Source organism: Xiphias gladius, chromosome 21, assembly GCF_016859285.1.
Source record: "Xiphias gladius isolate SHS-SW01 ecotype Sanya breed wild chromosome 21, ASM1685928v1, whole genome shotgun sequence".
Taxonomy (NCBI): domain Eukaryota; kingdom Metazoa; phylum Chordata; class Actinopteri; order Istiophoriformes; family Xiphiidae; genus Xiphias; species Xiphias gladius.
In genome coordinates, this window is record NC_053420.1 from 25,797,331 (window position 1) to 25,825,005 (window position 27,675).

Here is a 27,675-nt window from a genome sequence, read left to right on the forward strand (position 1 = left end):
ACAACTCAGGACACAGTTCAGGGTTCTGCAAAAATCAAGGTCTTTACTTGGAAAAAGTAACTGAAACTTGACATGAGGAGGTTAGGGCATGCAAGAGAGCCGCAACAGAACTGAAATTTCTTATGAAACATCTGTAAAAGTTTGCAAAACATAGGAAACGTTTGAGCTGCTCTCTGCTAGTGGGGATCAGCCAATTGTACAATGCAGTACAACAGTATTGACTTTAGCAGGGTCCATTTGGATGCAGTTTTGAGAGACAATGAAGCCCAGGAACAAAATTAACGAGGCCCTCAGTAGTCAATGCAGGGGCAGAATGATTTGTCCTTTTTGTCTACAAAGATGATCAAACTCCAGCAGGTGAGGATGATGGACGGATAATCCCAGTTTCCAGCAAGAAAAAAATGTATTGCTGACAAAGAGTAGAGGTGCCCTCTATGTGTGCAATAAGGATGTAGTCTGCTGCCAGAGGGGTGTACCCTACCTCTCCTTTTCTTGCTCCCTCAGGCGATTATCAATTTTAATAGCTAGGCAATGAATGAATCCAGATCTAGGCAATGAATGAATCCAGATCTGGGGGATGGTCCATGGACACCAGGTAGTCTTTTATGGGGTCAGAGAGACCGTGATGGAAAGCGTCAAGCAGCGAAGATGGGTTTCAGCCACATTCTGCTGCCATGATGCAGAATTCAATGACGTTGTCAGAGACCTGACTATTGTCCTGGAGCACATCCATAATGGCTCGTACTACTTCTCGACTCAGGGTGATGTGATCAAACCTTACTGTGTGTCAGTGAAGAGGTCGTGGTAGTAGCAAATGGGGGAATTTAGGGCTCACTCTGCTGTTGCCCAGGCCTCGGCTTGACTGCTCAGGTGAGTAATCATGTACACAAACTTAGCTCGTTCAGTGGGAAACACAGCTGCCTGCATTTCAAAGTGCAGCCAACGCTGTACCAGGAAGGTGCGGCAGTTGTCGGTGTCACTTGAAAACCTCTGTAGCCTGGACATAATGAGGAACAGAAGATGGCAGGGGAGCAGACACAGGAGCTTGAGATTTCATGGCAGCAGGAGCAATAGAACCCAGTGAATGAAAGGGGGTAATCAGCTGTTGCATCTGATCATTGAGATGGCCCACCTGGCTGATGATGGGGGACTGGAAGCCCTCATGACATTCATTAAGCTCCCTAACTCCATGACAAACCGAGGTAATCTGTTCCTCGTGCCGCTGAATCTTTCTGGTTTGAGACTTGATAGCAGCAGAGTCCATCGTGGCCAGTTCGTACCGAAACACTGGTAACCACAGTGCAAGAGGACTGAAACGCACAAGTCGGTACACGTGCAGGAAGCATAGGGCAGACAAACAAATCCAAAAAGGGCTCGGCAAAGGACAAGGTCAAGACTAGGCTATGAACAAAAAAGAAACCAGGAACACTAACATCATGAGAAGGCTGGAATGCTTGTCACAAGGAACAATGAAAACTGACTCAGAGGAAAGGGAGCACAAGAGACCAAATATGCTTGGAGAGGGGACACAATTCAACACAGGTGACACAAATCAGGGGCAGGGCAAGTGGGGATTTGAAACGAGAGGAAGAGTTAGTGACACCAAAATAAAACAGGAAACACTACAGCAAATGACAAAACTAAGAAAAACATGACCTAAGGAGAAGAGCGGGACATGACAGCGAAAACCTTCTACACGAAGGCATTCATATTGTTGCCCTCAGTTGTACTCATGAAAAAGTGGCAGAAGTAATTGTGTGAAGAATCAAAATCAGGAGTTTTTAAGAGAAATCTTGCCTACTTTAACACTTCCACATACATAGGTAATCTCTGCGTAAAGTGGGTGTGACTGTAGGATTTTGTATTTTGGAAAGTTATAAAAATTGTCGGATGTAACCCTTACCCAATTCTGACATCAGAGACATCAGGGCTTTCTGACATCAGGGGGTTTTCAGATGCAGTTAGACAATCCAAAAAGCATCTGTTTTGAAGCATTTACTGAGGACTTTAGGAGAGGAGAATGGTAAAGCTATCACTATATGACAGCGAAATAATTAGATTTTCAAAACAGAAGCATATTACATAAAATGTTGGTTAGGGGATTTCTGCAAATGACTATTCTATAAACACTGAATCCTCTCAAATGCAATCTTAAGCTAATTTGATCAGTAACAGCAGCTGTTTGTCATTTACTTCAAATAAATGGATATAAAAATTGAACCTAATACAGAATTTAAATAGCATTTTAAATTATATTTCAAAGCAACACATGCAGGCAACTATGAATATGCCTAAATGGCAGGCTGAGCAAATTAAGAAGTCAGTGGCAGCTAAAGAAATATCCTGGAAACCGGTATTAAAAAGTCAGATATCCTCAATGACATCTCAAACAGTAAAATTGCCTCTAACTTGATATTAAAACTTTGACTATTGGCCAAATAATTGAAGGAAGACAAGACAAAGAACCTGTGCATGCCTGCTGTCATGCCGTTTAATTGTTCTATCCTCCCCAAAGTGTTTTTCTTCTGAGTCAGTCCTCATAACTCAGGATGTGTTACCCCGTCCACTTTGCCCTTGCCATGAGGACTATGACGTGAGTTGTAGGATCAAAGGAGTGTTGAAAAATCCTGTGTTCTGAAGTGAACTCTCTTTCCGGAGGGATTAAAGGTGTTTTACTTCCCTCACATGTCATCAACTCCGACTGTCACTATTATAGTTCCGTGGATCTCCACTTGTCCAGTTAAGCAGCTTTAAGACTTACCTCATGCCCACCAGGGTCCACATGTATACATATCATCATACACAACATAAAATTTAGTTGATGTGCACAATTTTCCAGTGTTTGTTTTAATTTCCCAAATTAACGTATTACCATGCAACGGATGCAGTTCATGATATTAAGTGTCCCAATGTAGAAAAATTCCCCTGCATTTAAGAGTATAAGAAAAGAAACATTTGCTTTAACGCTTAAATGATCATTTGACACACAAGTTCAGCACTGATTCATTACTCTTTCTATTCAACATTTATAGTTGTAAGTAATAAACAATATTGGCTAGTGCAGGGGTCAAAGAAGGAAAATCACGGCTCAAAATTTACATCATCTTTTAGCCAAAGGTCTGGCAACTAAACTCCATTTCAACTGAGTGGACGGAAATCCGCTTGCAAACAAGATTATTTTGGCATTTTGTGTCTTAACCTAATTAGCTGATAGTTTTAATTACAGTACAAAATAAGTTTATTGCTTTGCCGCTGAGTATCACTGCCAATTTGCACACCATGGCTGTAATATGATTTTGACCTAATCCAATCAGAGGTCTCTGAAGCACAAGTATAAAAGCTAAAGTCAGATGTGTAACACCAGTCACCCAAGGAGGCTGTGTGTGACAAGAGAGGCTGATTGCTGAGCACCTCCTTCTGAGAACAGAATGGCAGAAGACTGGGGAAAACAAGCGTTTGCTGCCAGGCGGTACCATGAAGATACAACAAGGGGATCTGCCTTTGTTTACACAAACAGCAACCATACCAGAGGTACAGTATTATCAATTTATTTTTTGAAAAATTCGATGGGCAAGGTAATTATATGAGGGATTGTAACAAAAAATTAGGAACTTCAACAAGGAAATACAGTAGCAGAATGCCGACCAAGAGCAAAATAGCTTTGTGTTGTCTTAGTTTTTGATTAGAACCAAATAGAAATGTAATGATTTACCACTGTATTCTGTTCTCTTAAGGCAATTCATTGACTAAAGAAAAGTTCCTAAGTCCAAAGTATAGCTGAAATTTACAAACTTAAAATTATTATATTTGGTAATAATTTGATTAATAATGATTTAAATGATATTTTGCAGAATTACCCAAAATAGTTTTTTTTAATCATTTGATATCAAGAAGTAATACAGTAGTGTTGTATCACATTTTATTTACATTTGACTATGTTATTGTACAGTATCATTAATCTTGTTTTATTTAACAAAAAATTTGTCTTGTACTGTGTGCAATTACACGAATTTCAGATTTCACCTGAGAGAGACCCAGAGCTTTATCTCCCATAAACAGAAAGATAAAAGTTCACTTCCAAGCCGTTAAGCCAGACAACTTGACCAATGTGAAGATATGCAATTGGTGCCCTGCAGCTAATGCAGCTTTAACTACAATGTGTTTCAAATGTAATGCAGTTAGTATTCTTGTGTACTGTATACTGCTGTGTACTTGTGAGACCACAAGAGATTCTAAATTGTGAAAATATATAACATTACCTTTTTTTTTCCAGATCCCTTTGAGGGTCCCAATTACCACATTGCTCCTCGTTGGGTTTACAACATTTCAACATGTTGGATGCTGTTTGTGGTTGCCGCATCAGTCTTCACCAATGGTCTCGTCTTGGTGGCCACGGCAAAGTTCAAGAAACTCCGTCACCCACTGAACTGGATCTTGGTCAATCTTGCAATTGCTGATCTAGGAGAGACAGTTTTTGCTAGCACCATCAGTGTATGCAACCAGTTTTTTGGTTACTTCATTCTTGGACACCCAATGTGCATCTTTGAGGGCTACACGGTTTCAGTTTGTGGTAAGTGATCAAAGTTTTTTTTCTCCTTGGTGCAAAAGTGTTTGGAAAGAGTTTGTTAAGAGAGGATTTTTAGGTCATATGTTTTCAGACTGTGAAATACCTTTTCTGAGTATCCTACTTGATCACACAGGTATCGCTGCTCTCTGGTCCCTGACTATCATCTCCTGGGAGAGATGGATAGTTGTGTGCAAACCTTTTGGAAACGTCAAGTTTGATGCCAAATGGGCCACAGCTGGAATTGTGTTCTCCTGGGTCTGGTCAGCAGCGTGGTGTGCTCCCCCAATCTTTGGCTGGAGCAGGTAGCCTGCTGTTTTCTTTTTAAGACATTAAAAAAAAAGAAGAAACTGAGTTTTGAATTAATCAGTGGAAAGTTAAACAAAACATGTTCTTGCATCAGGTACTGGCCCCATGGACTGAAGACTTCCTGTGGACCTGATGTATTCAGTGGAAGTGAAGACCCTGGAGTCAAGTCCTACATGATCGTTCTTATGATTACATGTTGTATAATTCCCCTGGCTATTATCATCTTGTGCTACCTTGCCGTCTGGTGGGCTATCCATTCTGTAAGTTACCTGAAGTTTGATACTTCAATTAAAGCAGATCACTGCCTGGCCGACTCTCACACTGCATTGATTCGTTGATCACAGGTTGCCCTGCAGCAGAAGGAGTCAGAGTCAACCCAGAAAGCTGAGAAAGAAGTATCCAGAATGGTTGTTGTCATGATCCTGGCATATTGTTTCTGCTGGGGACCTTATACCTTTTTTGCCTGCTTTGCTGCGGCCAACCCCGGATATGCCTTCCATCCTCTGGCTGCTGCTATGCCTGCATACTTTGCAAAGAGCGCCACCATCTACAACCCAATCATCTATGTCTTCATGAACCGACAGGTGGGCACAACAGTCACAGTGTCACATTGACCAACTTTCCATGACTAACTCAAATGTGTTTGATTTACATTTTTAACACATTATTTTATTCTCTCCCTCTCAGTTCCGCACATGCATCATGCAGCTCTTTGGCAAACAAGTGGATGATGGCTCTGAAGTATCCACATCAAAGACAGAGGTCTCCTCCGTGGCTCCTGCATAAACCTCCATGTTCACTGTTTTGGAAAAAAACTGAGAACCATTGTGATTTGTACAGTAAATATTTATTGTTTCATTTCTTTTCTTTTTTAGTAAATATAGCTTTCTGGCAAATGGAAAAAAAAAAAAATATGCGTAAAGCAAATGAATCATTCTATCACTGTTTTTTTTTCAGATGAACATAAAAATACCAAGCATATTGAAAGCTTTCTGTTTGGTGTTTTTTATGACTACTGGTGTAGAGATCATTACAACCTTGAACAATTTACTTGTCACTAGTGTTAATTTTACTGTTTAGTGAGATACCTTACAACCATTTTATCGTCTTATACAAGACAAGGTCAAGACCTAGTATGTGGCTGGACCGCCCTTTATCTGTTTGCTTCTCTCCTAGTGTCTGTGCTCACATATACAGTTATTTATTACAGCCAAATTCCCAATAAAGCTGCTCTCATTTAGGATTTTCTGTTTCTGTTACAGAGAAACAAGTATGAAATAGTGTCTGAAACGCAGCCCTTTAGGACTACATGTTAACCAGCAGTCCCTTTCAAGCCATTTCCAAGCTGCTCTGCTCTGCTAAAATCCTCATTTTATAACAGCGATGTTGTCACCATACACATAAGTTAAAGACAATGGCTGTGCTGTGATTTCGGCTATATTTACTTGTAAAATGATCACTAGAGAGAAAGTTAAAAGCTCATTCACGTCTATGTAGCTGCCCTGTGGTCAACTAAATGAGAGGCAGAGACGTGTGCCTGCGACGTGAAAGCCCGACCTAGCACTTGCAAGGCAATACTGGCGACAGTCTTCTACGGAAAGAAGGTAAAGTTTGTCCAAAAAGTGCTAGATTTGTCGCTTGGTGCTTTTGTGAAGAAAAGTTACCAAAAGAGTGTGAAAAGTCTGTAAATATAGTGACAAAGATGCTAAGTTGGCAACACTGTCTGTAAACGCCCCCTTGATGACGCAGCAGAAACTGTTTGCACCAATACATTTTGAAAGTGCAACGGCCAATATTGAAACTTCAACACTCGGCTGTCTGACCAATGGTGTAACTTCAGCACTCACTCTCTCAGTCAGTCATAGACATTGGCGTTTATAGGGCTGGCTGCGATATTGCCGTCAAGCCAAAAAACTGACTAAGACAACAAAAGGGGTTGACATGGTTTCAAACGTGTACAGTGGCAAAAGAACTTGATTTAATTAGGGAATTCATTCTGAGAGTCAAGATTACCTTCCCCGGACCTCTTTGTTTTTCACCTGGGAGCGAAGTCGGCTGCATGATTTTCACAATTCATACCAAAATCGGCTTAGTTAAAATGTGACAATCTTACTCACTAATGAAAGAAGTGCATGTAGAGGAAGGCACTGCGAGTTAGTCGATCTTATTGGCTGGAGAGAAATACAGCAATACTGTGCTGTAATCAATGTATGGTGTGAAAATAGGATCAAAGAAAAGTTGTTTTTTATTAAAACCATTTTTACAGAGAAGCCAAAGCCAATCCCATCTCTGTCCCTGTGTAAGTGTATTAACCAGCATCATTTAGAAGAATATGATATCAAATGCTAATGTTCACATACAGTATATAATGTGAACTGAGTTGCTCTAAGTAACAAACCCACAGAGAATTATGACCTTACTTTGCAGCTCAACTGAGATTTTAAGCCTCTTTCAGCCCTTTTTTTGGTTTAAAAATAGGAAAATCTACTATATGGTTCAGTTTCAGCAGTCTTATTAGTCTGTTTCTAACAGCTGCAGCAGCACGTTTTAGAAAGCAAACTCTAATAAACCCATTTTATGCCAAATGTGCAGTACTTAATGACAGACAGAAAAGTTAGCCACTAGCAAGTCAGAATAGATGCTCTTCAAATACCACCCTAATTCAATTTTAACATTGCTCCGTTGACCGCTGGATGCCTAAGAAGGCAGTGTTATGCCAATGCGTTAGCCATAGACAGCAACATGTCAGGGCTGTGTAAACTTGTTTCCTTTGCCTGCTAGTGGCCAAAATTTATAGATATAGCTTTAAATGTACACTCCCTGCTTTTGTTGTAGTGCCCAGTCGTGTCCCCATTTTATAAAATGTCCTTCTAGATCACTGATGATTATTCAAAACTCAACTGTTAACTATTTTGACTTTAAACCTACGAAGAGAGCTGGAAACCAGATTATGGAATTTGGGTTTACTATTGGTTGCTACAACAGAATCAACAAAGTTTAGAAAACGATGTTTACAAAACCGTTTAGAAAACTGCACTGGATAAGTGAAACATATCTTCCAGACAACTAAGAGAACTCAGCACCTAAAAACAAATCCTAAAACATGACATACAATCTGGAAGCAAATGATTATTAAAAAAAAACGTGCAATTACGTGTACAGCATATCTAAACAAATAATGTTCCACGTGTTATTTGCAGTGAAAGTTTTAAATTAACACTCAAACATTGTAACATGCAGTGAAAGTTTGTAACGGGTCTAAAACTAAATCATAAGCAATCTTTCGGCTACAGGTGTTATCCACTTTGAGATGTTCTTTATTATACACCAGTCTTTAATGTGTATTACAGCCAGGGGGATGTGCTACACTGTTTGGTTGTGGAGTTGTTAGAGATGGAGAGCCAGTCATCTTCAGATGGACAATGCACTTCTTGAGGCACTGGTAGTCCAACTTGCACAGGTGCTTGTAGTTTGAATACTCACAATCCAAAAAAATCCACCTGACATGCCAACATAACCTTCTCAAGTGTATTAACAATGCAAATCAAACATTTTAATGGTTTTAAAGAACAATCAATGATCCAAATGTAAACAAAATGGACACAAAATTTTAATACAAGAACTAACAACAACTAGGCTAAATCTAATTCAGATTCAGAGGAACATTACTAAATGGACCTTCAAAGGATGTAGAAATAGCCAGCAGTCACTGTACAAGTGTAACAGTATTTCATGATAATTGATCCTCACATCATCCCAATTTTACACAGTGTGCAGGTCAACACTTTCACAGGTCATTCTTTCCTGTTGTGCACACTATTGGAGTTGCAAGGTTTACTGATTTTGCCTTGAAGAGTTGAGAGGAAATCTTGGCAGCTGAATACACACACACATGTATAATACACATACATTTGCATACCATTCAGAAAAGAACAACTTGTTAATGGCTTGCCTCTGGGTTTTTTGCCGTCAGGGGTTATCTGTGTTACACGGAAGAGAAGAGAAAAAAAGAAGATTCCGCTAGTTACAATTTCTCTAATCATGCAAATCTGGGAATAGGATTATTACCTGAGATGAAGTGAACAAAAAATTCAGTTCACTTCACACAGGTGTAACAAACACATTCACTATACTCCTGTGGCTCAGGAGGTAGAATGGGTCATCCAATATCAGAAAGGTCAGCGGTTCAATCCCCACTCCTCCCGTCGAACATATTGAGAAAGCGCTGTATGGATAGAAAACCAGATTTTCATACTGGTCTTTGTTTCTGCTAGTGGTGAACTTTTACCAAACACGAATAGTTGAGCACTATCAGAATTCCAGATCTACTCTCGAAACATCAGAGCACCACATGGAAATAGCAGTCAGTAGGGGTACAAAAAAACCAACAATATCTAGTGTCACTCAGCAGTTTTATATACTAAAAGCAAAAATCTAAAGGTATAGCAAAAATTTATTATTTCTACACTAAAGAACTAATATGCATACAGGTATATAATAAAAGGAAAATAAAAGAAAAGTTTAGTTCCAGGATCTGTCCTCTTCCTTAAGTGAAGGGGTTGTCCCACATGGAGCTCTTAACAAATCTGTGAGGTGGTCTGTCATGAGGGAACTGGACCTGAGAAAAACACCGATAAACCAGATTAAACCATTATAACAACAGGGTTGATTAACCTCTGCTTTCCCCTGAAGTGAACTGTCACTGCGGAGAGATTTAAGATTTAAACATGCCAGAGATGATTGCGCTTATCAATTTCGTGGAACAACCTGAGGTGTCCCTGTAATCTGATTTGGTCAGTGGGGATGTGAGAAATCTTCACCTGCATTATCTAGGGTGCTCGAAGTGGCAGAACAGGGAGAAACTGCGATGGCAGCTGCTACCCTCAAAAGTACCCTCTAATGCTTTAAGTCAGTTTGGATAAAATGTGAAAGCGTAAAGTCAAACAAATAGAGATATATTCTATGAAATTCAATACATTTTAATATTCAATTGGTAAACAATAAAAACAGAATCATGAAATAGTTGTTACTCACTGCAAAGTTTTGCATAGAACTTCACTTTCTTTTTTTAATCACAGAACATACATCTGAGGTGCATTGATTTAATAAGTTTGGTGACCTTGAATGTCTGTTTTTGTGCCTATTCATCCAAAGGATGTTCAGATATTTCAATGGAGAAATGAAAACTTTGACCTGTTGGTGGTGCTGGATGAAAAGTCAGGGGACCACCAAATTCATTAATCTCAATCTGCTGGGAACCATGAAATCTGTACAAAATTACACAGATATCCATCAAATAGTTGTTGAGATATTTCAGTCTGAACCAAAGTGATGGATGGCCAGACTGACATTAGTACCCCTCGATATTGTTCCACTAGTGTGGCTTAAATAAACCATAAATTTTGTATGTAACGTCTTAAAGTTACTAAACCTGAAATTGTTCACGCTGACGGTAGGAGCACAGACAAGGAGGACCCAAGCTAAATGGGACTGTAATGGAAAACAGGTGAGCAGGTGGATCTGGATATAGGAAGAATGTCCAGGGAAATCTGGAGGGTGGCTGTAGCATGACAGGAGACGAGCAGGTGCTGCTTCAGGAACAGGCTGGTCGATCGCAGAGACAGCGCCGGCAGAGACAGTGTCGACAGAGATGACGGCATTTGAAGCAGGCTTGTTATCAGGGGCTGAGACAATGGTGTTGGGAGCAGGCTCGTCGTCGGCAGGGACCGCTGATTTGGGAACAGACGAGACACCAGCAGGGACACTTGACACAGGAACAGGTGAGACGTCTGCGAAGAGCCCCATCTTGGGAACAGACGAAACGTCAGCTGGGACCCCGACCGAGGACAGGACTCAGTAACAAGGCAGGATGTCGGCTGGGACGTCTGACTGAGGAACAGACAGGACGTGGGCAGTGTTGATTCGTTGATCACAGGTTGCCATGCAGCTGAAGGAGACAGAGTCAACCCAGAAAGCTGAGAAAGAAGTATCCAGAATGGTTGTTGTCATGATCCTGGCATATTGTTTCTGCTGGGGACCTTATACCTTTTTTGCCTGCTTTGCTGCGGCCAACCCCGGATATGCCTTCCATCCTCTGGCTGCTGCTATGCCTGCATACTTTGCAAAGAGCGCCACCATCTACAACCCAATCATCTATGTCTTCATGAACCGACAGGTGGGCACAACAGTCACAGTGTCACATTGACCAACTTTCCATGACTAACTCAAATGTGTTTGATTTACATTTTTTAACACATTATTTTATTCTCTCCCTCTCAGTTCCGCACATGCATCATGCAGCTCTTTGGCAAACAAGTGGATGATGGCTCTGAAAGACAGAGGTCTCCCCTTTCACACCGGAATAAACCTGCAAGTATTACCTTTTGGAAAAGAAACGAGAACCTTTATGACTTATACAGAAAATATGAATTGTTTCTTTTTTTATCTCCATTTTTTAACAAAATTGCAGCTTTCTTGAAAATACAAAAAGAAAAAAAATGGAAAATTTAAAAGCTCACAAAGCAGATAACACTGAAGTAGCACGACAAAACGCTATACATAGACAAAAGGCCTGTCTCGTGACTGAGGATTAGTGGACTAGCAGCTACCTATGGGCTCTGCTCTGGCTTTTCTGTCTCGAAAGGATAGCTCATGTTCAAACTAAGCTGCATTGCCATGGTAACTGGTACCACAGACAAAGTCTGCCTGGAGAAGTTTTTGTTCTGCGTAAGGATCAAAATATGTTTAATGAATTATCTTGTCACTATTCAGCTTTGAGGAAAGGAAAAATCCTTCACACAAGATGCCAATATAGAAAATAGTAACATTCATATTTAGAGGGTGCAAAAAAGCATGTCTTTACATCATGATATGTTGCTATTAGTGTTAAATCAGAAATAAAATAAGCAGTTTCAGTAAAAGAGGGTGGCAGCTAGAAAAACACATTGCAATGTCATGATAGCTTATATATGGACATTTTGAGCATTTAGCAATTAAGCAACTTGGTGGAAACCAGTACGAGGTAATCGGTAAATTGTATGTGGCACTTGTCCTCACATTTCCAAAACTTTTTTCACTACAAGCCACAGACATCTGTTGGCTCTAACTAGCTGACATGACATGGACTAAAAGAAAAATCTGGCAACTAGTACCAGTAAAATGTCATCCCAGGCTACACAGAATAAGCTCTTGCAGATAGTAAGAAATGGACTGTGTGTGTATCCCCATCAAGGCTACAGAAGTTCACACTAGTTACATTGGCATATATGAAATTCTTGCTGTTTTCCTGCACAAGGGCACAGTAGCCCATCCATTTGTAATGGACGAATGAATTCCCGCTGATTACATTAGTAATATTGAGTGTGAAGGAGCTTTTGTGCCTGAACCTATGCTGCCCATTAACAGTCTAGGATCATTTTTGGCAAGAATGAACACATTTTAATTTTTAATTGTCACTGTGTTTTTTGCCATTTATTTAATTTGTCTCCATTCATTTCTTATTTCTGATACGCTCATGATGCAACATGCATATTTGTTCTAATACAAAATTAGTATCAGCAGATTTGAGCAGAAGTCGATATGAGCTGAATCCACATACAGTAAGATTCAAACTTCCCAACACTACCTGTGAACCAGGTCAATTCTCACTACTTGCAAGAGTTAACTTCACGTAGTCCACACTAGCGATATTACTTTTCAGTACACCACTATTACTGTTCAGAATTCACACTAATAATGCTACTAGTTGTCATTTGTCATGGTAGCTGGCCAATCCAAGAAGCCCTTACTCAAAAAAAAAAAAAAAAAAAATCAGCTGAGGCGCCTGAAGCTTAATGTGCTGCTGGGTTATGTGCTTATTGTTCTTCATTTTGGTTGCCTCCTTTTGCCACCTGTCTTCTTTGACAAGACACAACTCTTCCATCTTTCTCTCAGCCCCCTCAACTCCTCTCCTTCTCTTGTGTTTCTGTACTGTGGTTGTGTTTCTCTGGATTTGCAGCCTGTGTTTTATTTCTTAACAGCATTTCATTCTATGTTCTGCAAATATGTTGTCAAATTGGTAAGAATGTTTTCCTCATTTGCTTGTGTTTTGTCTATTTGCATGTGTTTTCCTAAGTTGCTTCACATAGCTCGCAGGGGGCACTGTGTATTCCTTCATTATAAGGTGGACAATTTTGTTTTTGAGTGAAATATGTTTACAACTATGGAATGGACTGCCATTTGATACAGATATTCAAAGTCCCCAGAGGATGTATCCTAATGACTTTGGTAATCACTCGACATTTCCTCCATCGCCATCAGCAGGTCAAAGTTTTCACTTATCCAGTGAGATAACTTTATGTCTACTGGACTGATTGGCCCAAAATTTGGTGCATTCATGGTTCCTAGACAATGAATCGTAATGACTTAGGTTATCACCTTACTCTAGTCTGGGTCTGTGAAATTAAAATCAGTACACAGAGGAATTTGAAGTAATTAGTAGCTTGACTAAAAGATTTTCATATGAAAAAAAAAAAAAGAACATAAGCAAATACCACTGACCCCACCTCATAAGTGCTTTTGTTTTCAGTGCTAGTGGTTTTCATACAATATTATTTTCTGTTTAAGTGAGTGAAATAACGATGGCTATTAAATGCCTCTACCAGATTTTCTCTTCCCTGGGTTGGGTTGGGACAGCAGCTGGGGTGGAGGTCGTGTCCTTGGTACCAGTTTGGGAACCAAGTTGTCTGATCACGTGGCCAAAGTCTAGGTGCTCTTTTATTTTGACATTTAGCCGGATGTTGTGGGTGACGTCATTGCGTGCGCACGTCCAGCCTCTTGCCCCACACGTGAAGTCGGAGAACAGCAGGACTCTGGTGAAGTTATGTCCAAAGCTAGTACGTATTGTGCCGGTTTTGACTAAATTTATTCACTTTCTAAATAAGCGCAGGGTGCTTTTCGTTTGACTCTGTCGTTTCTTGCATTTTACAGAACAAAAACGAGCCAAACGTCTCGGCTTCCTCGGAAAGTTTAAGGTAAGCGCTGCCTCGCTAAGGTTGTCTGTGGCTAACTCCACCGCTGGAGATACGAGTCAACATCACGGCCGTCGCCGGTCTGCCGTTCTGTTTGACACGACTATAACAGTATTGTGTTTTCAGCTTTTACTTTCGAGAAATGTCCCATTACACTGTCAGGGCAACACGAATCCCTGCAGGTAATGACATTTGGGAATATTTCCATAGTTCATTGTAATTGGACATTTAGAGAGTATCAGTGACAGGTACATTGCTCGCGCTGTAAAGTAACTAGAAGGTACTACCATACTAAGGTGTACATTTGGCATTCAGCTGTATCAGTGTCACTGCGCGTGTCTCTATAAGCAACCCAGTCTTTAGAGATCAGATACTGTCAAACGTACTGTATGGCAACTACAAATTCTCAAAGTGCTCAAGCTCACATACTTAACACACGCTTATAGAATGGCCGGGAAACTCTTGTGAAGATACACATTTGGACATCTGCTGACACATCTGTTGCTGCACATGGTACTGTGTGTTTTTGTTCACACATCAGATTAAAAAAAAAAAAGATTGTCAGACTTATTGATTATAATTTCTGATGTTTGCTTATTGTTTGCAGCCTCACCTGTGTGGTGTGTTGACACATTTAATGTACAGCTTCCCAAGTCGCCTTGTGATGTCTTTTTTAATGAATTAAAATAAAACAAATTATTTTGCAACATATTTGGGATGTTTTTGTTTACAGGCTAAAGATGGACAGAAGGGTGATACTTTAGGGCGGACAAAGACTACAGAGCAGTCATCTGTGCGGCATGTCAAAGACCACAGAAAGCCAGAGGAAATCAGGAAGCAAAGGGTAAATCTATGAATGTCATGTCTGCACTCATATTTGAGGTGACATTGTTGATATTTTCTTGAGGTCAACCAATCTCTCTATTAATATATTTTTCTAATTAGCTCCAAGACCTCCAAGAAAAGCAGAAAATCTCCAGGGAACGAGAGCTTATGAAGCGGAGGAATCTGCAAAGCTTTCAGAATGACATCCTACAGCGACAGAGAGAGTTTGAGCAGAGGGTAAATGTCAGCCTGTTCAGTGCAAATGGACTCCAATTAGAATCCCTGCATACTATGCAGGTTTCTGTTGTAGTGATTTGCCTTTTCTGTTTGGTGTTCACAGGAGACGGAGATGCAGAGTTTGGAGAAGCATGTTAATTTTGAAAATGAGAATTCAAGAAAGGCATATTACAGAGAATTTAAAAAGGTATGCAGCCAATCCATGCATGCCACAACCTGGCCAATATCTGATGAATATTACAATTTTACAGGTTTATACAGACAATTATCACTCTTATCTGTCTTTTGAACATGAATATTGTTTTTTTTTTTTTTTTTTTTGTAATAAAGGTAGTGGAGGCTGCGGATGTGATTTTGGAGGTTTTGGATGCACGGGACCCTCTTGGCTGCAGATGTCCTCAGGTGGAGCAGGCAGTCATTCAAAGTGGAACGAACAAGAAGATAGTTTTAGTACTTAATAAAATTGGTAAGCTAGATAAAAATACTTAATTGCTTATATTTATATAGTATATTTGATTGGACAACAAAGTAGTGTTTTATTTATTGTGTCAAAACATGACTTGTATATGATGCTTGACCGAATGTTTTTTTCTCTAATTATAGATTTGGTGTCAAAGGAAATAGTGGAAAAGTGGATCAAGTATCTTCGTAATGAGTTTCCTACTGTGGCTTTCAAAGCATCCACTCAGCAACAGACCAAGAACTTGGTATGCATTTAAATATTTCTGTTCATATCATCTAAAAATACTCAATCTCATCTCAGATTCTTAAAGCTACAGAGTAAAATGATTTCACATTACCACAAAACCATTTTTCCCCTCTGTCTCCTGACATGGCCAGAAACGTAGTAATGTTCCAGTGACACAAGCCACCACAGAGCTCCTCAGTAGCAGTGCTTGTGTTGGTGCAGACTGCTTAATGAAGCTACTTGGCAACTACTGCCGCAACCTGGACATAAAGACAGCCATCACTGTAGGTGTTGTAGGTAAGCACCACATCTATTAATACACCTGTTTTTTCTTGTTTATAACGTGAAGTTGTCTAAGGTGAAATAACTTTTTACACTCCTGTATTGTAGGTTTTCCTAATGTGGGAAAGAGTAGTTTGATAAACAGTCTGAAACGGGCACGAGCATGTAATGTTGGAGCTACTCCTGGTGTCACCAAGTGAGTATGCAATAAGATGTTGATCCTGTTCTCCTGCATAACCCAGCTTGTTATCTACCTGTTTAACCGATCGGTCTGATGGATTCCAGGTGCCTTCAAGAGGTGCATTTGGACAAACACATTAAGCTTCTAGATTGCCCCGGCATTGTTATGGCAACCTCAACCACTGATGCAGCAATGATTCTTCGTAACTGTGTGAAAATTGAACAGCTTGTAGATCCCCTCCCACCTGTTGAAGCCATCCTCCGACGCTGCAACACAGCACAGGTATATCATGTCGTTACAACCATTTTGAATGTTGCTTGATTGTGTCATCTGCACGCTGTAGTCTTATAGTATTTCTGCTGGATGTACAGATTATGGAGCACTATGGAGTTCCAGACTTTCATACAGCTCTGGAGTTCTTGGCATTGCTTGCCCAACGCCAAGGCAAACTAAGGAAGGGAGGACTGCCTGATACTGATAAAGCAGCAAAGAGTGTGTTAATGGACTGGACAGGGTGGGTAAAAATTAGGATTTTGGAAGCGTTAAAAATGACTTTCAGTCCGTGTTCTTATCACTGTGTTAATTTCAGCATGTTATGTTATTTAGGGGAAGGATCAGCTACTTCACGCACCCTCCAGAGACGCACACCCTCCCCACACATGTCAGTGCTGAGATTGTTACGGAGATGGGTAAAGCTTTTGACTGGGATGAGTTGGAAAAAGGAAATCAGGAGGCTCTTGCAGGTAAGTTAAAGGGTCGGCTTGGCCAAATCACCAAAAAAAACCCCAACAATCCCCAAAACAAAACAACAACAAAATAATCTCTTGTAGTCAGTGACCCTGCTACTCAGGATAATTCACAGACATCACTATCAACAGTTTTCATTGGGAATAATTTCTTTGTTAGAAAGTAGTCCCAGTGAAAACATGTTCAGAAGTCTTTCAGTTTGTTATCTCAAGCCCTCGGAACTGAAATAATCCTCATCCTTCTGCATGCTTAGACACCAATAGATTCAAGACAGATTTTTTCTTTGTAAACTGATCTTTGAACATTGTCATTGAGAGATTTTCTGATTGTTAAAAATGTAACAACTGAAATATAATACATATTGTAAATTTGGTATTGGGGTACAGTAAGGTGGGGGGGTTACTGAAATCACCTTAATCTGTTCAGACTATCGGGTTTGTGTTTTTAAAAAACCAAAAAGAATCAGTAGTTTCCCCACAGTTGGATTCGATTTTTGCTGTGTTTCAGAGTCTGCTTGTCCTGACATCCAAATGGGATTCTGCATGGAAACTACTGGAATGACACAAGGTGGCCAGGGTGAAACTCCTTCTGACATAGTAATGGAAAAAAGGTTCATGGAAAAGCCAGAATTTAAAGATCAAACTGAATCTATGGAGGATGACCAGGACCCAGAGGTGAGGAACAGTGCTGCATTTACAGCTTCAGTGTTTACTGAATTATAGCATGTTGTGCCCATAACATTTGTCAAATGCGGTTCATTCAACTCACTTTTGATTTCTGATATTCTTCCTGCTCCAAATAGTTTGGACCGATGACAGTGGAGATAAAATCTCAGAAATCAAAGACTGACTCGCCTGCAAATGATGCTGCAGCCAGGGCTCCAGATCTGAAGGATATCTTGAATGTAGATCCTCTACAGCAGGGCCAGGCACTCCTGGCTGCCAGCAAGAAGAGGAAAAAGCAACAAAAAAGAGCTGGTTTGTATGAATATCAGCCCCAGTCTAGCGTTGTACATCATTTTATCATTGTTCAGTCTGTAATTTCTTTCAATACACTATATTGCCATCAGTGTCATTTAGTTTACTCAGTTTTCATTGGGAAAAACTTGAAAAAAGAAATTGTATTAAGGACCTTTCAAGACTTGGTGGCTTCACCAATTCACAGTGGGGACCTTGTTCTCTAGTGTTAAAGTTGCTAAGCAGGCCTGAGATGTGAGATGTTTCACACTGAAACATGCATACACACACCTATAGGCAGCCTTCTGTTACTTGTAATGTGGTTTTGTCTTTACACAACGCTAATTATATTATGCAAATGACATTGATCAGTTTTTCTTTTCCTTTCCTCTGTAGACAAAATTGCCACCAAACTGTCAGACACCTTGACAGCTGCAATGGACTTCTCATTTTCAGACAGCTGATTGAAATAAGATTGAAATAAAAGATAAAAAAAACAAAACATATGTGTTTTTTCCTTATTGGCTGTGGCTACAGTATTTGATGTTAAGTAAAGAGCCTTAGCCTCTGGGACCCCTGATACTTTAATTTATTATTATTATTATTATTATTATTATTATTATTAATAAAAATAATTAAGTCTTTCATGATTGTTTTTTACTTGTCAAATTATATTCCTGTTCAGCCACTGGTCCTTACAACACTCGTGAAAGGTTTGCTTTGGCACAAATTACGAATTGCAGGTTTGTTTGTTTTTTTTTTTTTTTTTTTTGTTTGTTCTTTTTGCACAGTTTGCACCTGCAGGGCCCTTGACACTTCTCCACCTCTAGGAACTATATTTAAATTGCTCTTGCTCGTGAGATAAAATAAAGATTTTAAATAATGTTTTACCACATTCGAGCAACAGTGGTTTATATTTACCCGGCGTGCGTCAGGTGACCCTGCAACATCAAGGCCGTTGTGAAAATGTAGTAACCTCGCACCTGTCAACAAGTTCCGGGTAACAGACGTCCGATGAACTCAGCCCGTCGGCCCGAGGTAAACAACGCTGTTCAGTGCCGTGGCTAGCGACTGATGAAGAGCTTGTATTCATCGACTTGAGAAATGGCAAAGAAAACGGAGGACTCCAGGGATTTATGGCTGTGTTAACGTTAAACAACCGTATTACCAGAGTACGTTTTTATCTTTACTCTAAAATTACCTAGCTAAGTAGCTTAGCTCGCTGGGGAACTCACGAATGCTAGCTAGTTAGCGAAGATGCAACTTCCTTTTTATTTGTGAAGTGGCAGTGTCGTTTAGCACTGCTGAAACACCACTGCAGCATGTGGCTGCTGGTTGGTAAATGGTGGCACTGTAAAAAGTCTACTGTGTAAGCGGTAGCTTTAGTTGTGTGTCCACACTCAGAGCGGTGGTGTGGGCCCGTTAGCAACACGGAGCTGTCAAGTGAACTCTGCTAACTCATGGCGCTAGATTAGAGCGAGCCAAAAATAGAGATTACAAAACAGCTAAAAGCAGGCCGGCTAAACAGTTAATATAGCTGTTTAAGTGGCTCCCAAAACCAACCAAACATTAACATGACATACAGTAAATCAGCCGTGTTATGGTTTGTTGTCAGCATGGTTCTCGGGAAGAGACAACGACCACTTTTCACGGGCACAACGGCTCTGTTCACTTAAATGTAACATAACTGACCCAGAGAAGGAAGCAATACTGACAGCCGAAGATACACCGTGCAGACACACACACACTACTTGCAACTGCGTTTCTTCAATCGTTTTACCGCATCTCTTTTGGAGAAGTGGATAGAAATGAATAAGTTTTACTTCGAGAGGGTGAATATAATTAAAAGTCACTGAGAAGTCACGGTGTACCAAGTCCAGAGTCTGTATTTCTGCAGACCCTACAAGACATGCGAAACTGTGTAGGAACCATTCAGTTAGCAACAAGTAGCGCGGTAAAACATGATGACTTAAGTCCGCACACCGTTGCGGATGAAGAGGGCGATTCTTGCTACAGAACATGGGTGCAGATGTGAGGTGCAATGGATAGCTTGTGTGTAAGTTAAGAGCTCTTGGTTAGAACCTGGAGAGGTCTTTGTGTGTCACCTCTATCTCCCACTGGAAAGGTTTTGGAGCAAGAAGAGAAGATACAGTACCAGTTCTGACGGAAGATGAGAGGATGTACAGGTGTAACACAGCCCTCAATTTCATGGAAATCCAAAAAAGGAAAAATTACAAAAAAAAAAATTATTATCAAGGCCTGAAGAAACATTGAAGATAACAAAAGAAAGAAACTGGACTGGAACTCACAAACAAAAGTCTGTGGAATTTTCAACGGCACAAGCCATCTTAAAATTGCAGATCAGGGCCATTTGCCCCTATTACCTGCTTTACCAGTTACCAGGATGATGTCAAAGGGGCAGGGTGACCTCATGTGCTACACACTATCCATTACATCAACCACAAGCAGCACCTGATGCACCATCAGCAGTAGGTGGAGAGGGCTTGACCGGCTGATCGATGGTGTTGGGCACGATTCCTTGATTCTGGAGGCTGGCAGAAAATAGTGGTCTCTAGCCTGGTTAGCTTCACTCTTATATGATATGAATGAATCTTTAAAACTGTAAATAATGAACCTGAAGTTTACTGGATGTCCACTTGTGTTCAGTTATGCTGGTCACCACCGATCCATCTGGATACTTTGACAGTGGACTACAGTTGAATTTTGATAGGGACGGCCTTGGCCCGAGTAGATAAACGTAAGACATTACAAAAACAACTCAACCGGTCATCTGTATCTGGACCGTTGGACATAGTGTTGCTTGTGTTTAAAAGAAAGAGCAGAATTCAGGGCGGCAGGATGAGGCATCTCTCTTCATGTAGTCGGACCAATCGTTGTTGGTGACAGTGCCCACAAAAGGACGCCTCATTCACACTCTTGACCATTGTGATAGCCAGGCCGCTGGAGGATCAGTAGAGGAGGTGGTGTGGAAAACCATTTTAAAATGCAGGATGTCGAGCAGTTGATCTCTGACGGGTTCAGGTTAAAACCGTGTCATGCTCTCAGAAGTCTCAAATTCAGATAACCGGCTCAGGAAAAAAGAGCATTTGAGACTGTAATTCTGGAAGTGAGTCAGCAGTTTTGAGTCAATTGTTCCCTTTCTAAAATTCCGATCTACTTTCCTATAGCTTCTCAGTTTATGCAGAAAATAACGACCTGTAGTAAACTGCAACGTGAATTTGAGATCTTATTGTATAATATGAGTAACACCTGCTAATACATCAACTTTGAATTCTGAAGTTGTATAATATTATCTCCTACGTTTATTCGGCAAGTAATTAGTCTTGGTCAGGGTCACGGTATATTGGATCTGTGATTGTAGTAGTTGGATGTGATGTTCAAATGATGTCATAAAAAAGTGTGTTGATTTGTCCAGATTATATCATAAACTTTTGATGGCTTATTATTCTATTCTTAAATTATTCTAAACCAAACACAGAATGTCCATTGATAAGCTGTTGTAAAAACCAGTGGTGACAGTAACGTCTGGATAGGTCTCCAAAACATCTTCACTAGAATACTATAGTGGATGATTTTAGGGATAGAGTAGTGTAATAATCTAGGTACATTACACGCTGTGTGATAGTCATATTACCTATCTATAATGCTTCTTTGCTCTGTTTTTGTTTTCCAGCTCCATCCCTAGATCTGGATCTCTCTGCTCAGCCATGTCGTCACGTGTGTTGCTGCGGCAGCAGCTGATGCGAGAACAAGCCCAGGAGCAGGAGAGACGTGAGGCCCAGCAGCAGGCCTCTGCCTCTCAGCTCCGGGCCTCCGACTCCACTCCAGCCATCTCTGTCACGCTTCCCCCAAATGCTGCCCGTCCCCCTCCAGCACAGGTGCCTGTGGAGGTGCTGAAAGTAAGAGCGTCCTGTTTGTATGTTCATCACTCTTGTTCTTTATTTAGGGAAGTCTGCCTAAGTCAGAACATTAGCCCTTAATAACTGTTTAAAATGATCAGGTGCAGACCCACTTGGAGAACCCCACCAAGTACCACATCCAGCAGGCACAGAGGCAACAGGTGAAGCAGTACCTCTCCACCACACTGGGCAACCAGGCGGTTACTCAGACCCTGGGTGTGTCTCCTGTGCCGCAGTCCAGTTCTGCCCCTGAAGTTGCCCCTACTGCCAGCAGTGCCCCTAACAGTCCTATGGCTCTGCTTAACATCGGATCCAACAAGGAGGAAGTAAGGGAATTTGATGTTTGATACCAGCGGTTGTTATGAGTGTTTTTTTTTCTTTTGTAAGAGAAGCTAAATATTTAGCCCTCTGCTCACTTCTTGCTTAATTACTTTTTGTTTGTTCTGCAGTGATATGCCCAAAGGTCCCACTGTGATGATGCATGCCTTTTGTCATCATACCCTTGTTGACCTGTTGTCACAATAAGATGTTAAATACTGCACCCACTGTTTAACCATACCAGCACTTCTCTTGCACACTTTTCTGCCTTTGAGATCTGCCTCTTTAGAGCTGTTATTTTGGTTTAAATTGGTTTAAATGTGTAATGTTGGTATTCACTCTTCATTTAAGATTGCTTAAGGTTACAATACACACTGTATACATAAATGTAATGTTGATTACTTTCACACATTTAGCCCTGAGGGTTTTACTTACTTTGTACCACCGGTGTTTTCTCTCATCTGCTTTATCTAGATTGACGATGTGATCGACGACATCATTAGTCTTGAATCCAGTTTTAATGACGACATCATTACGTTGATTGACTCAGGTCTTCAGTTGCCTAGCACGGTATGAAGATCACTGTATTTATTTGATCACTGAATGCTTTCTTCTTGAAGTTTCCTCTAGAGATCACAGGTTCTTCTGTAATTTTACAGTGACAGAATAACACTGTGGATATCAGGCAGCACTATCGTACTAACTTCTTATACCCACAGTGTTTTTTCTGTGAATGGACGTCTCCTTTACGTGTGGAATTCTGAAGTCGTGGGAGTAAATATACACTTTTGGCACTCAGCTACTATTCGTCACAGAAGTGCTGCCTGGGCGGGGTGAAGCTAGAGGATACAAAACAGGGGGAAGCTAGACAAAGTGGATCGTGCTCATAAAAAAGTGCATTATAAAGCTGCCGGGTTAACAACTAATTTTGTCAGATAAGAGGGGGCTTCCAGAAAGAATTGCTGTGAAACAAAAAATGAGGATTATGGTAATGCTGTTGGAGGAAAAGAAAAAGAAGTACAGTGAGGTAAATCCTTTTTGTGATTTTTGAAATATCACCAGGTATTGTTGTTCAGCTGTAGTATGCAAGAATTTTATATAAATGGTTGGAATTCATCCTTTATCCTTAAACAGCATCTAATATAATTAAAATGCCAGTTTTAAAATGTTATTGTAATGACTGCCTTTTCTTTTTGGCATGGTTGCACTGTACAACATCTAGTAGCATTTGTCTGACGCCACAGAAACAAACTTTGATTCTGTTGTGAACTGAAAGACATCCTTTTTACATAATTGCTTCTAGGCTTATGGCAATAAGTGACCATTTAGGACACATATTGAACACGTATTTTTTTTTTTTTTTTTTGTAGCTCCCAGGAAATCTGTTGGATGTATACCATAGCCCTGGAATGGCAGCACCTACTCTCACGGTCAGCAACTCCTGCCCTGCCGATCTTCCAAAAATTAAAAGGGAAATTACTGGTACGGTAACATACTTTTACAGACATATGTCTTATTTTTTAATGTTCAGGAGGACCGTCTTTTTTGGTTGATAAAATTTCAGTGTATGAAAAACTATGAATGTGTCTCTCAGATGCAGATGCCAAAGCGCTATTGAAAGAAAGGCAGAAGAAAGACAATCATAACCTCAGTAAGTTGAGCTTTACCTAACACCGTTTTGAGCACTTGCACTTCTTTGTTGAATCTGAATGTAATAACAGAAGGAATACACTTAGATCATGTATGACATGCGGTGCAAGGCAGATTAAAATTTTGCGTTAAATTTATGCACTTTTTATCTGTTTAATCTCCAGGACAACCCATTTGATCTCTTTGTCCACTCTTGTCCATGTTTACCAAATAATGCTTGCTCAGTGACAACTGATTGTTGGATGTAAACTTGCGTGTCATTATTTTCCCTCTTGCCTGCTCATATTTGCTTGTCTACAGTCGAGAGGAGGCGCAGATTCAACATCAATGACCGTATAAAGGAGCTGGGTACTCTAATACCTAAGTCAAATGACCCGTAAGTGCTCTCTGGTTTTTCAGGCTAGTCATTTTGTTCTGCTGAATCAGTGCTGATAAAGTTTATAGTTTTTGAACTTCAATATTGACCCCCTGCAGCTGTTGTGTATTAAAAAATGTAATCTTGCTTTCTGTTTCTGTTGTTTCTATTCTTCACTGCCTCTTCGATATTTACCGATACGACAACAACGACAGTGAAATGCGTTGGAATAAAGGCACCATTCTGAAAGCTTCTGTGGACTACATCAGGAAATTACAGAAGGAGCAGCAGAGAGCCAAGGACATCGAGATGCGACAGAAAAAGCTGGAGCAAGCAAACCACAGTCTCCTGTTACGCATCCAGGTCAGTATACGTTGGTCAGCTTTGTTAGTTGGTAGCACCAACACCAAGACTTGAGTAACAACAGCTGTTTATTGCTTGATTAGGTGTGATAGTTAAATTAAAGGCACACTGTGGAGTTTTTGACCCCTAGTGGTGCTGTAGAATAAAGTTTTGATGAGTGGGTTCCTGAATTGAAACACGAGGATGCACATGCCACACCACGGGCACATGTGACACACATTTCTGCATACTACAGAGATGATAGCGCAAATGTGTGGCGGGAATCAGCATTCTGTGGTAAAGATTTGTTCTGCTGAGTCATTATACCATCCCTAAAATTAGCATGTAACTAAACCTGCCTCTATGCAGACTTCGCAAGTTGTGATCCTAAAATATTTATCAGTTAAAGTTTGTAGGACATTTTACTTAGTCTGGAATAATGTGATCTATTGACAGCTAGGCCTGCAGTCTAATCATCTTATGTGTTGGTAAAGTAAACAGAAATTTACCTAAAAGTGTGGCCATGTCGTATTAAATGAAAGGGGCTGTAAGACAGTCATGCAGTCCCAAGTATGGACAGTTGGTCACAGGAATGTACCATAAACCAGCAGTCTGTCAATAAAGGAGGCATAAAAGAAGGTTGTTATCCAATGGAAACTCTTTGTTTATTCTTTAAAATGTAGAATTAAAAAAAAAAAAAAAAAAATCAGAACAAAACCACATTTGTTTGCAAGAAAACTCTGTTGTGTTAGTGGCGGGGCCTAAAATGTACTTATTGTAGGGAAATTACTTTTAACATGCAAAAGGCATAGACAATTGCTGGGAGTTCCAGTCATTCCCGGACACTGCATCTGAATGTTAATGTGCTGCTGTTCTTTTTCAGGAACTGGAAATGCAGGCACGGCTCCACGGCCTCTCCAATTCCACCAGCATCTCATCTGGTCTGAGCTCCGATCCCTCCCTGCTCCAGCAGCAGCCGGTCCAACAGAGCGGCCAGTCTCTGCCTCCCAGTGCAGGAGGAGCCTCCTCTCAGAACCTCCTCAGTCTGGGAGCCATTGGACAGCCTCTGCCACCCTCTTTCCTGTCCCCGCCCTCCTCTGACTCTCCTGCAGGAGTCACCATCAGCAGCCCCCTGGACCTGGGCAGCCTGAGCTTCGCTGAGCTAGACGACACCTCGGCCACAGCGCTCTACCCTGACGTGGGCTTGGGAGACATTCTTATGGACGATGGGTGCACCCTGTCTTCAGAGAGGGTGGCTGACCCACTCTTCTCTCCTTTGTCACCAGGTGCCTCTAAAACCAGCAGTCGCAGGAGCAGCCTTGAAATGGACGAGGACTTGTGATGAGCCCTGTGTGGCAGTCAGAGACTGTCTGTAGGGACAAGAATATCAGGAAGTGCAGTCTATCCTTAAATAACGTGAGTCTATTTACAGGACTGAATTCAACGTAGAAAAGCAAAACTAGCTTTTCTAAGTTCAACAGATCAAAACTAACATAAACGTTGCACCAGGCGAAAGTAAGGTCTTCTTGAAATTTCTTGCCATACAGACCTAATTATTATTGTTCCTGTCTGGAGCAGGTCAGATGATTATGTCTGGGTTTATAAATGCAATCTTATTAAAATGGAATATTGTATTATAGGGGCATGGACTTAGCATTAAGAAATAATTCATTCTTCAAAAGTTTTTACGATTTTCTTCAGAGATTTAAGAGGGATATAAAGTTTGCTTGAATTTATTATGTGTTCATTTATAGGGAGGAAAGCTGTGAGGTTTCTTTTTCATGACATAAATGGCATAGCAAACTTGTTGAGAGATGCCAACACACAGTAGTTTTATTTTTTTGTTTTTTTTTTCAACTGACTGGAATCAGGGTTTGTTAATAGCAGTCGCATGCTCATCTGTGTTGAGTTGTTTCACCAGCAGCTACAGAAGGGATCTTTGTAAAAATGAATTGGCACATTGTGAAATATTTACTGCATATTGTATATAAGAATATTTTATTTTGAGCAATTTATTGCACCTTATTTTATGGCAGTCTATGCATTTTATGAGAGCTTTTGTCTGTTTTTATTACTTTTACACAGTGCACAGCTAATGCCCAGGTTGCATGTATTTGTAATAAACCTTGAGAGCAGTGGAAAATCACTTGCTGCTGCAGCTAGTTAGCCAAAGCAGGACTTCTTCCAGAGTAGCTACAAATTACAAATCAGCCTTTTGTTTTTGAATATATGCACTCAGTCAGTGGGAGTGCAAGGCAGTATGAGAAGTGCAGAACAATTTTATCCTTTTACAAGAGTACTGTAGTTCAGTTTTTTTGATACTCGAATAATAGTTTGATAAGTAGTTTCTCCTGACTAATATCTGCGTTGTGAGTAATTCTCTGTCTCCATTAACCGTGGTGATCACTGAGTGATTTTACAGGTTAGCATGTTTTGTTTGGACGATCAAAATTGATATATCTAATAATACATTAATGCTCACTGCTCAATGGAAGATGAATTCAGAGGGCTTTGACCTCCTTTTAAACCAACCACTAGTCTCACCTCTGTAATAACAAGGTATAACTGTTTGTTGTGTGAAACCTGCAATGCAATTATTGTTTTATAAAATAGCCACAAAAGTTAGAAAGGCATTTAATTTGTCCAGATGCTTAACGCAACTTTATGTACAGTCAATGAACATGTTGAGAAAGTACCTGCATATGTTTAGCTGTTTTTTTGTTTTTGTTTTTGTAACACTGATGTACTGTATTTTTTTTTCTTTCAACCAAACCTCCAAGTTATTCAGACACATACATTTTAGACTATTTTTTGAGCTGTGGTAACATAAAAACAGATTACCCAAAAACATTGTACTTGAGATCATAGTACTGAGTGACATTGATTGGTGGTTACAGTGATTTTAAGGTGTCCCTTCCTGTTCATTCAGAACTTTGAGGTACTTTGTTTTTGAGCTAAAAGCAGCTCCACTCAATAGCTCCGTTACGCTGATGGTGTTATCACAGGATTGAATACCTATGGTCAGCTTTTTCCACTCATACTTAATTGCTCTCCACAATATTCAACATTTCTTACCCTGATACATATTTGAGTGCTAACATGGACTGTTAACCATACGTAACATTTGTGTCTTGTCCCTACAAGTTGGCTTTTGGAAGATTTTAACAAATAAATGATTCCCATTGGTTCATGTCTGGAAGTGGTTATGTGCTAGTGGACAGCATTAGTGATAGAGCATTTGAGAGACTTCCATAGCGAGGTCCAGGCACTCTGTAGCCTGGAGGCAGATGTCG

At 40.4% G+C, this 27,675-nt stretch overlaps 4 protein-coding genes across 5 annotated transcripts; all 4 read left to right on the plus strand.

Moving 5' to 3' along the window:
- Nucleotides 1–1,055: 1,055 nt before the first annotated feature.
- On the plus strand, nt 1,056–5,665 carry LOC120807490 (red-sensitive opsin). 2 transcript variants are annotated; one of them, XM_040159604.1, is made up of 7 exons: nt 1,056–1,080; nt 3,454–3,531; nt 4,274–4,570; nt 4,701–4,869; nt 4,968–5,133; nt 5,218–5,457; nt 5,561–5,665. In XM_040159604.1, exons 1-7 carry the CDS (start codon nt 1,056–1,058, stop codon nt 5,657–5,659), a joined length of 1,074 nt encoding a protein of 357 aa, XP_040015538.1. In that variant the 3' UTR covers nt 5,660–5,665. The 2 variants fall into 2 exon arrangements, with proteins under 2 accessions (XP_040015538.1, XP_040015537.1); XM_040159603.1 differs by lacking the exon at nt 1,056–1,080 and having other exon boundaries at nt 3,429–3,531.
- Nucleotides 5,666–10,440: 4,775 nt separating this feature from the next.
- Nucleotides 10,441–12,999, plus strand: LOC120807286 (red-sensitive opsin-like). Its single transcript, XM_040159069.1, has 4 exons — nt 10,441–10,458; nt 10,809–11,048; nt 11,153–11,214; nt 12,987–12,999. Exons 1-4 carry the CDS (start codon nt 10,441–10,443, stop codon nt 12,997–12,999), a joined length of 333 nt encoding a protein of 110 aa, XP_040015003.1.
- Nucleotides 13,000–13,643: 644 nt separating this feature from the next.
- gnl3l (guanine nucleotide binding protein-like 3 (nucleolar)-like) lies at nt 13,644–18,325 on the plus strand. The gene is made up of 15 exons (XM_040158638.1): nt 13,644–13,746; nt 13,841–13,884; nt 14,615–14,725; nt 14,827–14,943; nt 15,047–15,130; nt 15,274–15,409; nt 15,547–15,650; nt 15,784–15,928; nt 16,022–16,109; nt 16,199–16,376; nt 16,466–16,608; nt 16,701–16,837; nt 17,349–17,515; nt 17,644–17,818; nt 18,194–18,325. The coding sequence occupies exons 1-15, from the start codon at nt 13,734–13,736 to the stop codon at nt 18,259–18,261; spliced, it is 1,710 nt and encodes a 569-aa protein (XP_040014572.1). The 5' UTR covers nt 13,644–13,733; the 3' UTR covers nt 18,262–18,325.
- A 444-nt stretch (nt 18,326–18,769) lies between these two features.
- On the plus strand, nt 18,770–27,555 carry tfe3b (transcription factor binding to IGHM enhancer 3b). The gene is made up of 9 exons (XM_040116342.1): nt 18,770–18,969; nt 21,492–21,717; nt 21,819–22,043; nt 22,510–22,605; nt 23,406–23,517; nt 23,630–23,686; nt 23,986–24,061; nt 24,256–24,403; nt 25,266–27,555. The coding sequence occupies exons 2-9, from the start codon at nt 21,526–21,528 to the stop codon at nt 25,722–25,724; spliced, it is 1,365 nt and encodes a 454-aa protein (XP_039972276.1). The 5' UTR covers nt 18,770–18,969; nt 21,492–21,525; the 3' UTR covers nt 25,725–27,555.
- The last annotated feature ends 120 nt before the right edge of the window (nt 27,556–27,675 follow it).

Bases quoted from the DNA above. Each gene is read 5' to 3' on its own strand.
- LOC120807490 (XM_040159604.1), top strand. From the start codon at position 1,056: ATGGCAGCAGGAGCAATAGAACCCA. The intron at 3,532-4,273 runs GTACAGTATTAT...TTTTTTTTCCAG, and splicing joins AAACAGCAACCATACCAGAG to ATCCCTTTGAGGGTCCCAAT. The intron at 5,134-5,217 runs GTAAGTTACCTG...CGTTGATCACAG, and splicing joins TCTGGTGGGCTATCCATTCT to GTTGCCCTGCAGCAGAAGGA.
- LOC120807286 (XM_040159069.1), top strand. The intron at 11,049-11,152 runs GTGGGCACAACA...TCTCCCTCTCAG, and splicing joins ATGTCTTCATGAACCGACAG to TTCCGCACATGCATCATGCA.
- gnl3l (XM_040158638.1), top strand. The intron at 13,885-14,614 runs GTAAGCGCTGCC...TTTTGTTTACAG, and splicing joins GCTTCCTCGGAAAGTTTAAG to GCTAAAGATGGACAGAAGGG. The intron at 17,516-17,643 runs GTGAGGAACAGT...TGCTCCAAATAG, and splicing joins AGGATGACCAGGACCCAGAG to TTTGGACCGATGACAGTGGA.
- tfe3b (XM_040116342.1), top strand. From the start codon at position 21,526: ATGTCGTCACGTGTGTTGCTGCGGCAGCAGCTGATGCGAGAACAAGCC. The intron at 22,044-22,509 runs GTAAGGGAATTT...TGCTTTATCTAG, and splicing joins TCGGATCCAACAAGGAGGAA to ATTGACGATGTGATCGACGA. The intron at 24,062-24,255 runs GTAAGTGCTCTC...CAACAACGACAG, and splicing joins ATACCTAAGTCAAATGACCC to TGAAATGCGTTGGAATAAAG.